This window comes from Thamnophis sirtalis, unplaced genomic scaffold, assembly GCF_051295495.1.
Source record: "Thamnophis sirtalis isolate CommonGarterSnake01/CBP01778 unplaced genomic scaffold, rThaSir2_p1.2 scaffold_3, whole genome shotgun sequence".
Classification (NCBI taxonomy): domain Eukaryota; kingdom Metazoa; phylum Chordata; class Lepidosauria; order Squamata; family Natricidae; genus Thamnophis; species Thamnophis sirtalis.
In genome coordinates this window covers 45,367,446-45,384,016 of record NW_028261383.1, presented here as the reverse complement: position 1 = coordinate 45,384,016, position 16,571 = coordinate 45,367,446, and the positions used below count along the sequence as shown (strand labels likewise).

Here is a 16,571-nt window from a genome sequence, read left to right as displayed (position 1 = left end):
CTTCCAGTCTTCCCAGAAAACTGATTGACAAGCAGTTGTATCAATTCCTTAAACAGCAGCCCCAATTCCAGGGCATTTAAAAAAAAATTCTGAAGAATGCTGGAAAATGACATTTCAACAGCCGAGTCTTGTATCAGTAGATAGAGCACATCCAAAGCAAGGCTCATCTCACAACCACAAAAACCACAACTATTTCTGGAGAAAGACTGAGATTCAAAAGTTCAATCTTAGACCAGCCTTCTTTGTGATGCTTTCCAGATGTTTTGGAGTACCTTAACTGCTTTCACCAGCATGGCCAGCTGTAAGGAATGGTGGTAGTTTCATTAGAAAACATCTGAGGGCACCAGATTATAAAAAGGTATTACAGATAGTATTATCTCTAACCTAGGTACATGCTAACTTCTATAAAAGCTGAACTGAGAGACAAGAACCAAGAAAACTGGACAACACCCTTCCACAGAACTCAAAGCAATTTAGATGACCATGGCCAAAGGAAGAATGCAAACTGGCCAACAGGAAATAAGATAATCCCCTCACAAAGAGGCCAATTTAATTATGGTGTTTCCACAAGGCAGGGAAAGCCCTACTCTCTGAATCATTTAAAAATAGACTACAGAATGCAGCACTTGAGAGCATACCACAGGGGATAATTCACCACTGGCACTTAACATAAATGAGCTAACATGTTTCTTTCCATTTCCTTATTTTACATGGAGAGCCAGCTGAAAATGTGAAAGGAAAACGGGGAAAAACCTATCTGCTAAAGGGGAGGAGAAATTTTTATAATAATTATGAAGTCTACAAAGTCTACAATGTTGGTGGAATTTTTAACCTAGAGAATAAGGATGAATACTGCATATATATTGATGAGTGTATTCTGCTGAAGGACTATCTGTCAGAACTTTAAGCCAAAAATGGGTTAAAAGAATGAGTTCTCTCATTCTGTTCTCCTCTCTCTCTCCCTCCCTCACAGACAAACTTCCTCTACCAATCCTGTTCTTCCACACATACGTCTCTCTTTTTCCATTCTCTTCCCTTCCATAAATTTATCAGGGTAGGATTGAGAGCTTCCACCTAAAATGTGAGCCAATCAATGGCAGAAACCTACTCTCCCACTACATATATATGCTTGCTATTCTTCTCTTCTGTCAATTCCCTTCCTTTCCCCTCTTCTTTCTCCTTTCCATCTTCCTTTTCATACTGGTCTCTCTCGCATGTAATTAGGCAGAATGTCATATGTAAATTTTGCATGGTCATTTACTCATTCATGTGACATATAACATTGGGAGCTTGGGAAGATATATGTGGACAGAAAGGAATCCCATAATAAGACTCTACGGGACCTTTTGAATGTGATTTTAAAATCCCTTGAAGTCTGTTGCTTAAGTTGGTTATGATTGTAAGTGAGATGAAAGATCTCTAAATTAGTTAAATTAAGACCAAAAAAATCAAATGATGACGGATGTCGTTAAATGATTGATAATGATAATAATGTAATATTTGTATTGACATGACAAAAGAGAAATTGGATATAAATTGTAAACAGTGATTAAGAAGGTCTAGAAACTTTGTTATTAAACATAATTAATTTTTTATTTAGAAAGTGTCATGAAGATGTAATGCTGCTGGATGATATTGAGAATAGATAACGGAATGCCATCATGTGGTTTTGCTTTAAATTTTGGAATATTTTATATAAAGGGACGTAAAAACAATCATAGTCATATGAAGATTGAGGTATGGTGATAGTAATCTATATAAATATATTTGATTTAAAACATATAACTTGATATGAATTGTAGGTGATGACTGTGGAAGGGATGCACTAAAGCTCTTTGTAACCAATTTACACACTCTTTATAATTTGTAATGGAAGATATTTTTGTGGTGTTTGTTGTGTTTTGTCTGTTTGTGTTTATTCAAAAATAAAAAATTATTTAAGAAAAGAGACCTCTCCATGGAAGGCACCTTGAGCTCTTGGAGGGAAGGATGGAGATACATCTATCAAAGAAACAAAATAAACAACTACATATCGAAATATTTCTTCTGTGGAATGAAAAAAATTAAACAGTGAAAAGCAAGTTGCTGTATAGGAATATTTTTAAACTGTTTATGAAGACTAAATAGGTAGGGCCTCTCGATTGCAGACATCAATTTCTAAGATTTCCTTTATGGAACCAAAACAGAACAAACAAAACCCACACAAGCACAACATAGTTGGGTTGGTCTACTACTTGAGACAGTGGTGGGATTCAATTTTTTTTACTACTGGTTCTGCGGGCGTGGCTTGGAGGCATGGTGTCGCTTTGTGGGTGTGGCTTTGTGGGCGTGGCAAGGGATGGATACCGTAAAATCTCCATTCCCTCCCTACTCCAGGGGAAGATTACTGCAAAATCTCCACTTCCTCCCAATCAGCTGGGACTCGGAAGGCAGAGAGTAGATGGGGTTAGAGGTGGCATTTACCGGTTCTCCAAACTACTCAAAATTTCCACTACTGGTTCTCCAGAACTGGTCAGAACCTGCTGAATACCACCTCTGATTTGGGACCACATTTCAGTAAGACATTTACAGAGTACCCCAGATGATTTCCCCACACAACAATATCAAAGGACATACATTTACCATTGACAAGTGCAGTGAAGATTTTTCAACTAATCGTTTCTAAACATATTATCTTTGGACTCGCTCTTAAGAAGTCCCCATATATAATAAATACATATACTGTATCGGTTAAGGACAGGCAAGAAACCAGAAAAGATCAGGAGAGAGAAGTTTTTTAAAAAAAAGGATTTGTGCATATACACATGGCTAGTACAAATTGGCAGTCTCTTCATTTTGTTCTCAGATCTGATTTTAGAGGCAGAAAATCCACAAACTAGTGTGCTACATTGCAATAATACACTATGAAGCATAACAAACCACTTGCTGCCTTGTTGTGTGATCTCAAACACTGATGCTCAAAAACTTGTGTCCTTGACCCAGAAGTTAAGATACTACTTATTGATAATATACCATTCTAATCAATATCAAATACTAGCGTGTTAAAGTGTCTTTCTGATAGAGATTAGCAGAATTAGTGGAATGCCTACAACAGCAATAGTTATATTGGGTTGGGGATGTTAAAAATATGTCTCATGGCTCATTGGGACCAAATAATGTGATTGGACTGTGATTGGATAACACAAGATAGTCCCAATCTTTTAAATTTACATTAATAAATGTAGTACAGATAGCCCTCGATTTACAACTATTTATTTAGCGACCATTGTAAGTTACAACCGCACTGAAGAAAAGTGCCTTATGAACTTTTTTCATACTTATGACCATTGTCATGAACATGTGATCAAAATTCAGACACTCGGCAATTGACATGCATTTATGATGGTTGCAGTGTCCTGGGGTCACATGATCCCCTTTTGCGACCTTCTGACAAGCAAAGTCAACAGGGAAGCCAGATTCACTTAACAACTGCAGTGATTCACTGAACAACTGTCGCAAGAAAGTTTGGAAAAAGGGGAAAAATTCACTTAATAACTATCTTGCTTGGCAATAAAAATGTCGGGCTGAACTGCAGTCATAAGTCAAGTCGCTCTCTGTATTTTCATGAAATCAAAATATAAACATGAAACCCAATGCCCCTGAAACAGTCACTTTATTAACCATAAACTAAAGTATTCAAATAAGATTGTATGTATTTTGAACCAGCAAAATCTGGGGGCTGGGCAGGGGACAGAATGTATCTGCCCTCAGTGTGGAAGGGATTGCCACTCCCGAATTGGCCTTTTTAGCCACACCAGATGCTGCTTTAGGACCTCTTTCCAGAGCACAATACCATAGTCTTTTGAGACTGAAGGATGCCAATGAATTTTGCTCTTCTAAGAGATACACTTCTTCAGTCTTCCGCAGTAATCTGCAGTCACGGCATAAGCCTAAAATTGAAAATTAGGCTTGTCAGATGCTACATCTTTTCTATCCTGCTCTACCGAATGGAGAGTTGGTCTCTGACAGAAAGCCACTTGAAGAGACTAGAAGCATTTGAAATGTTGATTTACAGGGGCCTTTTACGTATAAGTTGGGTTGACAAAATCAGAATTGAGGAGGTAATAAGCCGCCTAGGAAAGCCAAGGGAAATCATCAAAACCATAGAAAAGCGACACCCAGAAAAATACAACATACTTCACTTAATCTTCCAAGTAAAGATTGAAGGCAAATGAGGTCCAGGCGGAAAAAGAACATCCTGGCTTCAAAATCTAAGGGGCTGGTTTGGACAAAACTCAACAGCACTTTTTCGTGTGGCTGTTGATAAAAATAGGATTGCCAACATGATCGCCAACATCCGATGATGGATATGGAAGAAGAAGAAGAAGAAGAAGAAGAAGAAGAAGAAGAAGAAGAAGAAGAAGAAGAAGAAGAAGAAGAAGAAGAAGAAGAAGAAGAAGAAGAAGAAGAAGAAGAAGAAGAAGAAGAAGAGATACAATGGAAAATGTCAAAAGCTATTTATCTGCATCATTAAGGTCTAATTATCTCTGAACTTAAAAATTCCCTGGTCAACTCACCCAATTTCTTTCTAATATTCCTTTATCTGATGGCCTAGGGCACGTACTATTGGAGACAGCAGGATATAATTAATCATGGTTTTGTTCCAGGGCAATACCTGTTCCCACCAGTGTTCCCAATATCGGAAACCAAAATATGACAAGTGGCGCGCTTTTTACAGCAGACCGTGATGCCAAGCCTAATGTGTCATGTGTATTTTATTAGATCCAAGCTTGAATAGAAGACTTTGTTTTCCACTTCAAAGGACCCATCCCAATCTTGCGCTCTTCCTTTATGAATAACAAATTTGAAATAAATCTTTGGGATGAAACACATGGAAATGCATACAATATGGGCTCTCCCTGTCTTCCTAGGTCACTCGCGTGCTATATTCCTTTGGTTTGCTATTGAAAAGCTTAAGAAATTCCAAAGTAGGACCTATGCTGGAATGCAAATAAATTTCTGTACTCTGTGAGATACCCAGAACATCTTTCTCCAAAGACGAAGGATATTCTCATGCTGGATTATATAATTTAAGCCTCTGATACTTTTTATCACATGTGTCTTATCGTCATCCACCTGCTATAATTTCTACTAGTACCATACTTGCACATCACTGTTTGGTAAATAATGCTTCTCTCGGAAGGGAGGAAAGAGGTGCACTGTTGCATTCAATACAAAAAACATTTCACTATTTCTGGACAAGGAAAACTAATCTTTATCATTTTTCTAAAAATAAAAAACCATGCTACTTCATTTAGAATGTTAAATTCTGCAAGTACTGATAATCCTCCACTTACAACCATTTGTTTAGTGACTGAAGTTACAACCATGAAAAAAGTAACTTATGACTGATTTTTACACTTATGACCATTGCAGCATCTGAATCATCATGTAATCAAAATTAGGACACTCGGCAACTGGCATGTATTTATGACTGTTGCAATGTCCCAGGGTCATGTGATCACCTTGTGCAACCTTCTGACAAGCAAACTTATTGAGAAAGCCATATTTATTTAACAACCATGCTACTAACTTAACAACAATGGTGGCAAGAACAGTTACAAAGGAAGCAAAAAAAAAATCACTTAATTTGCTTGTTTAGCAACATAAATTTTGGGCTCAATTGTGGTCACAAGTCAAGGACCACCATTACTTTAAAATGTTTGAACTACTGAAATATCCATAAACATATTTGTACCTGCTTCTACCAATGAGAACTTAAACTGAAACATTATAATAAAATTAGAGGCAAACACTTTATATAAATAATGTTAGACTTTATTTGTAAATTTACTCTTTTATCATAGAAAATAAAATACAAAACTGTAAAACAAACAAATAAAATGAAACAAAACGGAAACATACCTTCAACCCTAACAACAACAACAAAGAATAAATAGTTTCAGACTTGTTGCTATTCTTCTTTTCTTCCTTAGTGTCAACAATCTGACACAATTTAGTGAAGCAATCTTGTCACCTTTACACTTAGGAAGAACTGCATAGTCCTTCCCACCTAATTCAAGATCGCCTCCTAGGCCAACCAAGTTCTTCCTTAGTTGCCAGAAAGTTTTATAACCAACACGCTCATGATGATCTATATTTTTGTATCCTTTCTTATATTCTTTTAATGTATGAAGAAATTTAGATATACAATCCTTAAGATAGTTTTTTTTTAAATGCTCAAAGATAACCTTCTCATTTATGATGTTATATGTCAGTCTTAACTAAGCTCCCAACACTGTAACATTAGAAGAGCTCATACCAGAGATTAAATTCTATTATTACAATTCTGGGACTGACTTCCTTCAGAGATTCCTTCCAGCTTCTGCCAACTTTTACCATAAACCTACATGTCCAAAAAGATATTCTTATAAATTTCTGTAGGAAATCTTTTTTTGAAGACAATTTTGCAGACCAACAAAAGAATAGTCCACTATAAAATAAGATATTGGCAAAGAAGCACCAAATTCTCAAATTAGGGACTTCTCAAATTAGGAATCACAACCCACAGGAAGGCTGCAAAACATCTGAAAACCTAATTTGGTTTGCAAGGATAAAACAGGAGCACAGTCACTTTGGATAGTGAGATGGGCAGCATATACATTTCATAAATAAACACAAAATAACTAAGTAAATAAAAGATGCCAAAACTCTATCTGGCTTTGTTCCTTGTTTGGTCTGTACATGCTTACAGTAGCAATTTATGGTACCACAAATTAGAAAATCCCCAGATTAAATTTTAATTTAATCATTAAAATAGTATATTTATTTCTTGCACCACCACTGATAAATTTGTTTATTGTTACAAAAATCCATGTAGTATTTGAACGAATCATGCTATTCACTGGGCTACCTTTTTTTTGTGGTGCTATCTAATCTAGTTGTTTAAATGCAAAGCCCTTGAAGAATAAATACATTTTGGATTTTATTTTTTGGGGTACATGAATGAAGCAGAGAGACTTTGTTTTCTAGAAAAAGGATTGCATTTCACTCTAAAAGCAGGTTTTGGAAGCCCTGGAGAGACACCCTGTGTTTCTGTTCTTTGGCAGCTTGTTTTCACACAAGCTGTGTCTTTCTAAATTCTTAAGTGGTTTCAAAGAGTGTTTTAATGTTGCCAGTAAAGGCCCTTTCTCCTTGCTCTTGCCACGTACAGATGGTGCACAAGAATGTCTTTGACAATATTTTAAAGCCACTGTGAATAACCATTCTTGTGACATGAATAAAGTAAGGGCTTGTTTGCTGAACAGCTGGGGCTACAGTGTTCTTTGCATGGCTGAGTGGAGAGGGGGAGAGATGGAGAAGGAAGAAAAAGCAACCATTAGGTGAACAGCAAGTCCACTCCCACTGTCTGGAAGTGACATCACCTCCTTTGAAACGGTGCCCTAGAAATCGGGGGTTTTTTGGGAGGGAGGGGAAGGGCACCCAACCAAATGGTAGACACGTTAATGTTACAGAATGATCAGTGTTTAATCCCCCAAAGAAGCGTAGTCGTTGCACCGAGATGGAGAAGTGAATGGTAGAACACTTACTGCACAGCTTGCAAGGAAATGGATTTAAAGTTTTGTCTGGGTTTCATCTAGCCTGAGTTTTAATGCCACTGAGAACAGTATGAAGGGGAAATGGGAAGGGAGAGTGGGGGGGGGGGGTGGAAAGGAGAGAGAGGGCTGTGAAAAGAGAATGAGAAAGAGACAGAAGAAAAAGAAATTTTAAAAAATAGACAGGCAGATTACGTTTAGGGATTTAAAAAAAAAACTTTCGGATGCCAAAAACAATAGATTTTTTAACTGATGTGCATGTGAGTATTCTCACCATGAGCTGCCAAAAATAAAATCTGAACAGTGAAAAAAAACTAATAATAGCAATAAAACATAGACTTATATACAGCTTCACAGTACTTTACAGCCCTCTCTAAGCAGTTTACAAATTCAGCATTTTCTCCCCAAGAATCTGGGACCTCATTTTACCAACCTCAGAAGGATGGAAGACTGAGTCAACCTTAAGCCACTCAGAACAGAACTCCTGGAGTGAGCAGTGAGCTTGCCCGACTATACTGCATTCTAACCACTGCACCACCATGCTCTAATTAATCATAATTAACAATTAAAAATAAAAGAATTTCTATAATACTTTCAAGGAACGGTCTATGCAACAGGTGCTTCTAAAGATGTTTTACAGAGAAATATTAAGCTGGTAAATTGGGATATGTTATGTATTCAAGCTGGTTTTGTCAGCCATCAAGGCAAGAAAGAACAGTGTTCAAGCTGTTACTGAATATTTAGGTCAATGAAGGGAACAACAGTCCTCGAGCCCAATTTGGCCAACTTGCAACAACATTGGTCTTCGTTTTCCATTATTCTCCCCTTTAGAGGAGGGCATGCTTGACATTTAAAAAAATTGGCAACCCTGCTCTATTCACTGTGACTCACAAAATTCTAGATAATTGAGCAAAGGACTGAAGAGTAAATAAACTAAGGCCATTCAAAGGACTTACCTGAAAATATTCACAGACCACTTATATGCCAAGACCATAGATCCCACAAACTATCTCTGTTCCCTCCCCGCTCCCCAATTTTAAAACATCTAGTCAGGTTAAGATGAAATGCTTGCAAAAAAAAATCTGTTTTACTGTTCAGGAGGCAGATTCTCACATGTAGTTAAAAGGTCACTAGCAAAGATGCGAACCCCCGAAATCATACTGGTAGTTTTCAGAGTCCAGACGAATAGATTGGGCAAAATGTAGACATTAAAAAAAAATATTTGAGAGCTTCAAGGCATTTTAATTGAACCATTTTTCTTGTGGATATTTGAGGAACTCATTTTAATTCTTTAAAATTCCCATGGAAAAGAATGAAATTTTGATAGATTTCCTGATAGACTTTTGTAGAAATGACTGTTACGGTAAAACAAAAAGTTGTGATTTGTTGTAAAGGCCTTATTCTACTGTAACAGATAGAGTCAGAAGTCAATATTTCTTTCCCTATCCTTCCTCATATTTCTTTCCCCTTTCCCCTTCCCCTTCAATGTCCTCTTATTTGCTTTGTATTTTGTATTTTATAATACTTTATAACCAGGGGTGGGTTCTGGCAGTCACTACTATGTGTGCATGAACTGTGCAATAAAAATTGCTCTGCGCATGCACAGGAGCAAAAAACAAGATGGTGCCACCTATGGCGTCACCTGGAGAACCGGTTCAGGGGCACGGCAGGCCTGGGTCGCTGCCGGTTGCAGCAACCCAGGAAGCAAAACCACTACTGGTTCAGCCGAACTGGTCCAAACCGGTAGGGACCCACTTCTGTTTATAACCTAATAAAAATGTGTTTATAATTCTTTAACATTCCTGAAACCTGCATTCTAACTGAGACTTCTTCCTCACTTATGGAATGCAAGGGCATTGTTTTGTCAATGGAAGCCATGCAAAAACTTTAGCATATTCTTATAGCAATCTATGAAATATGATAGTCAAATAAAAGTAAATATAATTAGTAACATTGTTCTCTTGATTTATAGTTATTTGAAGCTGTAGATTTACCAAAGATTTTCGTCTACTTAGATAGCTTTTAAATGGAAAATATATCATTAAGTTCCTAAGAATACGACCATAGTGGCTGAAATTTTCTAGCATCTAACAACAGGTTATAGTAACCAATAAAAATATGTTGTGGTCAAAATCACACTTCAGGTAGACAGGTGGTTTCAGCATTCAAAATCCACTACTAGTAAAATTTAAATGAATAATAATGAATAATAATCCATTCAGAATATCATCTGAGGCTTGTTTTTCAGAAATAAGTCAATTTATGGCCTCATCTAGAGCAAAAGGTTTGTGTATGACTGCAGGAAATATTCTATGCTAATGTATAGTATATATTATAATATATTTATATACATTCGTATAATATTATAGCAAAACTATGATTTGCAGCCAAAGTTTTGAATACATTTTTAGTTTTGGTCGCCATGATGTAAAAAAGATGTGGAGACTCTAGAAAGAGTGCAGAGAAGAGCAACAAAGATGATTAGGGGACTGGAGACTAAAACATATGAAGAACAGTTGCAGGAACTGGGTATTCTAGTTTAATGAAAAGAAGGAGTAGGGGAGACATAATAGCAGTGGTCCAATATCTCAGGGGTTGCCACAAAGAAGAGGGAGTCAAACTATTCTCCAAGGAACCTGAGTATAGAATAAGAAGCAATGGGTGGAAACTGATCAAGGAGAGAAGCAACTTAGAACTGAGGATAAATTTCCTGACAGTTAGAACAATTAATCAGTGGAACAGCTTGCCTCCAGAAGATGTGAATGCCCCAACACTGGAAGTCTTTAAGAAGATGTTGGATAGCCATTTGTCTGGAACGGTATAGGGTTTCCTGCCTAGGCAGGAGGTTGGGCTAGAAGATCTCCAAGGTCACTTTCAGCTCTGCTATTGTATTGTATTGTATTGTACTGTACTGTACTGTATTGTATTGTATTATTGTATTATTGTATTACGTCCCTAAAAACCAAAATCTGAACAATGAAAAAAATAATTAAGAAAATCACAAGTATATTGTCAACTGTAGGGGGAAAATTGTTATAAATACATATTATTAATAACAGTTATGAGATCATATAATTGTGAATGTATATATGAAATTAATAAAATTTTCAAAAATTTTTTTACAAATAATAATTAAAAATAAAAGAATTGCTGTAATATTTCAAAGCCACAGGTGCTGTGAGAAGACAATCCAGACTAAACCCTTACTATGTTTGGTACTGTACATATTTAAGATGGGGAAAGGAAGAGATAAAAAGTCTTATTTCTCATCAATGTTTACATTTCTTCTGTTTTCTGCTCTGTTGATCTCTCTCTCTCTCTCTCTCTCTCTCTTAATTTCAAGAAAAAAACACATAAAAATACATAAAGTTTCAAATACAAACTAAAATTAGCAATAAAATAAATCCTAAAACCATTTAACAATTTAAACCAGTCAATGTCGATTGAAGAAGAATGCTCTTACTCTAAGCCCCTACTATGTGGAGTCCCATAGGGTTCAATGCTTTTTCCTCTCCTTTTCAACATCTACATGAGGCTGTTAGGTGACCTCATCTGCCACCATGGGGTGAAGTATCATCAGATGCTGATGATACCCAATTATCCATCTCCACTCCTGGCAATTTAAATGATCCAATTGGCAAAAGAAAGCTCAGGACTGTTTAGGTTGGAAACATGAAGAAGAGGCCTTTATCCTGCAGTGGATAGACAATGGCTAAAATGATGGTGATGATGATAGACACCAATATTTGGGCAATGCCATTAAGGTGTATTTGACACAATTTATATTAAAATAACTATCAGTTCAGCCTTTCAGATATGTGAATGTTAACTCTCCAAATTCTATACTCACTATTACCATTGCAAAAAAAGAAGAAATAGACTCTACTTATTTAGATGGGAGAAGACTTGCAAATTCATACAAGTGTCTTTTTGTAGGTGCCACAAATGGAATTAGTTCTGCACTTCAGAAGTATCACAGTATGGTGAAACTATTACTCTAGGGTTATACCATAACGCTTTAGAATAATGACATAAAATTGTGGAAAGGAATGTATGATATAAGACTATACCCATCCAAGCAAACCTTACAATTCCACCATTCAAATCATTTTGTCCATCTCTCTATCACAAATTAATGACTGCATAAAAATATGTTGTAGTGATTTCATATTCATCAAAACACTTGCAACGGTTGTAAAAATATCTGACGTTTTTTTCTTGTTTTTTCCCCACTGGTTTTTCTGTAGTTTTTTTTTTATTTCTGCAAGACTCTGCAATACCCTTTTAACCAAGGATGTCTTTTCTTTTAATCTGTAATAGTTTATATTTTAAAAAAAACATATAGACAGTTTTTTATATAAAGAGACTTACCTTTAAAGATTCCCATACAGGAAATTGTACAAGAGAGAAAGGAATCTGGAGTTCAAGAAAGAAAAAAGAAAATGAGATGCATGATTAAGTTGGATGCAGTTAGCTAACTAAATTAGGGTGGAAAATATTCACTCGATGAACTGTGGCTTCTTAAAATTATAAATCTCAGAATATTATATTATACACAAGGCTGAACCTTTGACTTACTGTCAAGTATTATAGACAGGGTGGGCTCTGAGAGTCAGAACTGGCACTACCAAGTATGGTGAACTTTAATGACTTAAAGCCTAGAAAAATAATACAGAGAATGTTCTAAAAGGTACACACAGAAAACTATTTGCCAAAGAGCTGCCTGATCAGCTTTGCAGCTCAGTAAGACATTTAACTGAAGACTCAGCTATTTTCACAAGGAATCTCAGTTCAATACTGACCACTGGAAACAGAGATCTCTAACTCATAAATCCCTTGGGAACTCAAATTGTCAATGCAAGTAACTGTATCTCCAAGGAGTTGCCATCTATCCTTTGCAAAATGCCCTATGTTGAAAAAAAAAAAGCCTAAACACTGCTGTTCCATTTGTTTTCAATACAAATGTATAAATATTTAGACCAAGAGACTGGCTGTAACCATTTTTGGCCAATGAGATATTTCAAACAGCAAGATAGAACTTTGGAGACCATTCTTGTTAGGACATCTAAAGGCACACAAATAGATTTCCCCTCCACACACATACGTATATTACAATCACTTTACTAAGGAGAAAAGACTGGCCATGAAGCTGTTCTTCCCAACTAAAGGGAGCATTTGCTCTCTCCTTAACACCAAAAAGCAAGGAGTAATTTTAATTTATTTTTGTGTGCCGCATTCATTTATTTATATCCCGCCTTTATTATTTTCACATGTAAGATGGCGAACATATCCAACACACTTTCTTTCTCCTAGTATCCACACAAAAATAACCCCGTGAGTTGAATTGGGATGACAGAGAGGGACTGGCCCAAGGTCATCCAGATGGATTTTATAGCTAAAGCGGGATTTGAACCTTAACCACTAGATCACTTAACCATTAGACAAGTCCCAAAATTTCCCCAATGAGTAGTGATATAATCGGTATAGTATGCAGTTACAGCTGCAAATGACAGACAATCCACAGTGATTTATTCTCTTTTGCTAGAGTTAAAGGCATATGATGATCCTCGGCAGCCTACTCATTAGCTGGCACCCCAAGAGACACAAGACAGCTAGTTTCCAGAAACTACAAGCTACTACAAGCCCAAGTTCTGTGATGAATTCTCATTTCCGATCCTAAAAATTCACCATTTAATTATTGTGGTCCGAACCCTGAGATGGTACAGATACCATATTTTTTGTAGTATAAAATGCACCAGAGTATAAGATGCACCAAGGTTTTAAAGAGGGAAATTAAAAAAAAAAGATTTTGCACTCTGCAAACCTCCCCAAAACGGCCTTTTTTTTTTTTTTTTGCAAAAACAGGGCCATTTTTTTCAAACAAAGGGCATGAATAATCTTTAGGAGGTTTGTAGAGGCTCCCGGGGGGGGGCAAAAATGAGCAAAAAACACCCTGTTTTTTTGCAAAAATGGGCCCGTTTTTGGTCACAAAAAAGACATGGATAGCCTTTAGGAGGCTTATAGAGTGCTCATGGGGGCTGGGGGGGGGCAAAACTGAGCAAAAAACAGGCTGGTTTTTGCTCATTTCTGCCCTCCCCAGCTCCCAGGAGCTCTCTGAAAGCCTCCTAAAAGCTATGCATGGCCAGCTTCAGGAGGCAAAAAATTATGAATTCAGTGTATAAGACGCACCCAGATTTTCAGCCTTTTTTTGAGGGAAAGGGGTGTGTCTTATACTCTGAAAAATATGGTAGTCCTCAATTTACAATAATTTGCTTGGCAACTGTTTAAAGTTACATAGCACTGCAAAAAAGTAACTTATTACTGGTAATAGATACTGTAACTGCAAGATTTTTTTTGATAGGAAAAAGTGATTATGAGAATCCCTTTTTAAGTCTGTAATGCTAAACTGGGATGCCAGTTTTACCATGTAGCCAAACTTTTCATGTCTGAAATTTTGGTGGAATATATCAGATCCTTTCAGATTTTGTTTATGAATCTTTTTTCACAAGAAGCTGCATGTTCAATCAAAACATTAACCTTGAGAGACTATTGTCTGTTTATTATGTTCTATATACGTGGCTGCAAACAGGTAATCTATTTACACTGATCTGAATTTAACAAGCATGCTTAATTTTATAATGCAATGCAGCCACTGTTATGATAGTGTATTCATTACTTTTTCATGATTTTTGAACATGTCGACAAACTGTTTTTACAAAACCTATATTGCTTAAAAGCTACAATTTTTCAAGTGTAAAATATTATTATAAGATAACTGTCAATCTCAGCTTCATTTGAGTTTATGTCACAACTAGTCAGCCTAAAAAAACTATTCAGACATGTAATAAGGAAGACTCAAGATGAGAATGCAGTAAGCTATTCATAATGACATGTAATTTAATGTGATACTAAAATGTGTCTGAGAACTCTGAGATAAATTGTTTACCCTTTTGTAAAATTATGAAGATGACATACAGTGCATTCGAACAAAATAGCAGAGAAACAGATGTAGCCATTTAACATTAATTTAATATATTCACTCAAAAAAATAAAAACCTTTCACCATTTGTTATCTGTCCACATCACCATCTGTCTCCTTCTCGGTTTCAACTTCCAAAAATGGAAATTCAGCATAATACAATCCACGCGCATTGCAATTTTAACACTTCCCTGGCCAAAAGGTTGAGGAAATAGCCATTTCTGCTATGCTATTTTCGCAAGTCTAATAATGTTGTGGGGCGCGTTATACAGAAATCTTCAGGTGCAATTCAAAGGAACCACTCACATCTGAATGTCTGTCTCCTGAAATCTTCATTATAATCTAGTTGAGACTGTGGGATCCTATCCTGAAGGTGTTAAAGCCATTTAATGGATTGCTTTGCAGAAGATTCTAAGGTGTTCTTAAGTGGCATTGAAAAGGCAGGGTGACATCCACTCCATGCCTATCAAATGAGATAAGGCTTTCTTAATTCCTTTTCCTTCATACTTCCCCAACAAACACTGAGTTTAGAGAGCAGCACTGAGGTTCCAGCCCTTGTGCAAATGGGGTTCTTATGCAGCAGCCTGAGTACTTTTAACAAGTTTAGATTTGCACATGTGTCATCTCTTTTGCATCTCTCTTTGAAAGCTCCACATGGTTTGGGGCGACGCTATTTGAAGGACTTCCTCTCCACTATTATATCCACCCAGGCCACCAGGATGAGAAGGTAGGATATGTTGGTTCCACCACAAAATCGCGGAGGACAAAATCGCGCTCGACGAAAGCGCGCATTTGACGTCATCACAGCGCGACGAAAACATCGCGCTGTGATCGAAAAATGTAAAAAATAAAGCTAAAACCTTCCCCTAACCCCCCCAAACCTAACCCTAAACCTAACCCTAAACCTAACCCTTAACCTAACCCTAAATCTAACCCTAAACCTAACCGTTAACGTAACGAAAAACCTAACGCTAACCCTTAACCTAACGCTAAACCTAACGCTAACGTTCTAAACCTGACCCTAACCTGTAGGGTTTTTACAGTGTATCATCCCGTGTCCTCGAACATCCCTGGGAACACTGCAAGAGCAAAGATTAGCTGACAGGCAAATATTTTCTGCAGACCGATGCAGCTTCCACTTACACGTGTAACCTCAGTTCTAAGGACCATCCAGATGATTCACTGTAAAAACCCTACATTCCCTCCTTCCACAGCCAGTCAGCCTCGACGAAGATCTTTGCAATTAATAGGTCATGATCTGGATGGAATAGCTTTCACTCGTACTAAACTTGAACATGAACATTTGATGACCATTTCTGATTCATATCAAATTGCATTTTCCAACTACCTTGGTGATATTCAATATTCTTTACCTAAAGATCCTAGAATAGTTATTACAAATACATTGAATCTTTCATTTTCTTCTATTTTTACTCGTTCTCCTCTTCCTGAAGCCAAGCCAAATCTCTTTTATCGTCATTAAAAACAAAAAGAGAGGAAATGTAGGGTTTTTACAGTGAATCATCTGGATGGTCCTTAGAACTGAGGTTACACGTGTAAGTAGAAACTGCATCAATCTGCAGAAAATATTTGCCTGTCAGCTAATCTTTGCTCTTGCAGTGTTCCCAGAGATGTTCGAGGACACGGGATGATACAAAGTAATAACCTGCAACATTTTATTCACTCATTTGATAATACTTGATTTACTTAGCTATTACAACGTGAACATTCTCACGAACACCAATGATGTAAGGACTAACCAATTACTGTGCCTTGGAGACTTGTTAGCCAATAATGAGATAATACGTAGAGCTCTAAGAAGCTGAAAACACTATAAGAATGATGTTTCATGATTAATAAGTTTGCTGTGGATTCTCATGTTAATTCTGGATGCTCAATAAACTTTGGTTGATTCAGCTATCCGTGAGTGGACATTCCCTTTTATCGTCATTAAAAACAAAAAGAGAGGAAATGTAGGGTTTTTACAGTGTATCATCCCGTGTCCTCGAACATCCCTG

At 36.8% G+C, this 16,571-nt stretch overlaps 1 protein-coding gene across 1 annotated transcript in view; it reads right to left on the bottom strand.

Moving 5' to 3' along the window:
* Window positions 1–16,571, bottom strand: part of SLC25A26 (solute carrier family 25 member 26) — a 141,391-nt gene that overhangs the window by 35,790 nt on the left and 89,030 nt on the right. Inside the window, exon 6 of the mRNA XM_087708852.1 lies at window positions 11,946–11,990. Within this exon, the coding sequence (XP_087564978.1) occupies window positions 11,946–11,990 (45 nt within the window). The remainder of the gene's footprint in view (window positions 1–11,945; window positions 11,991–16,571) is intronic.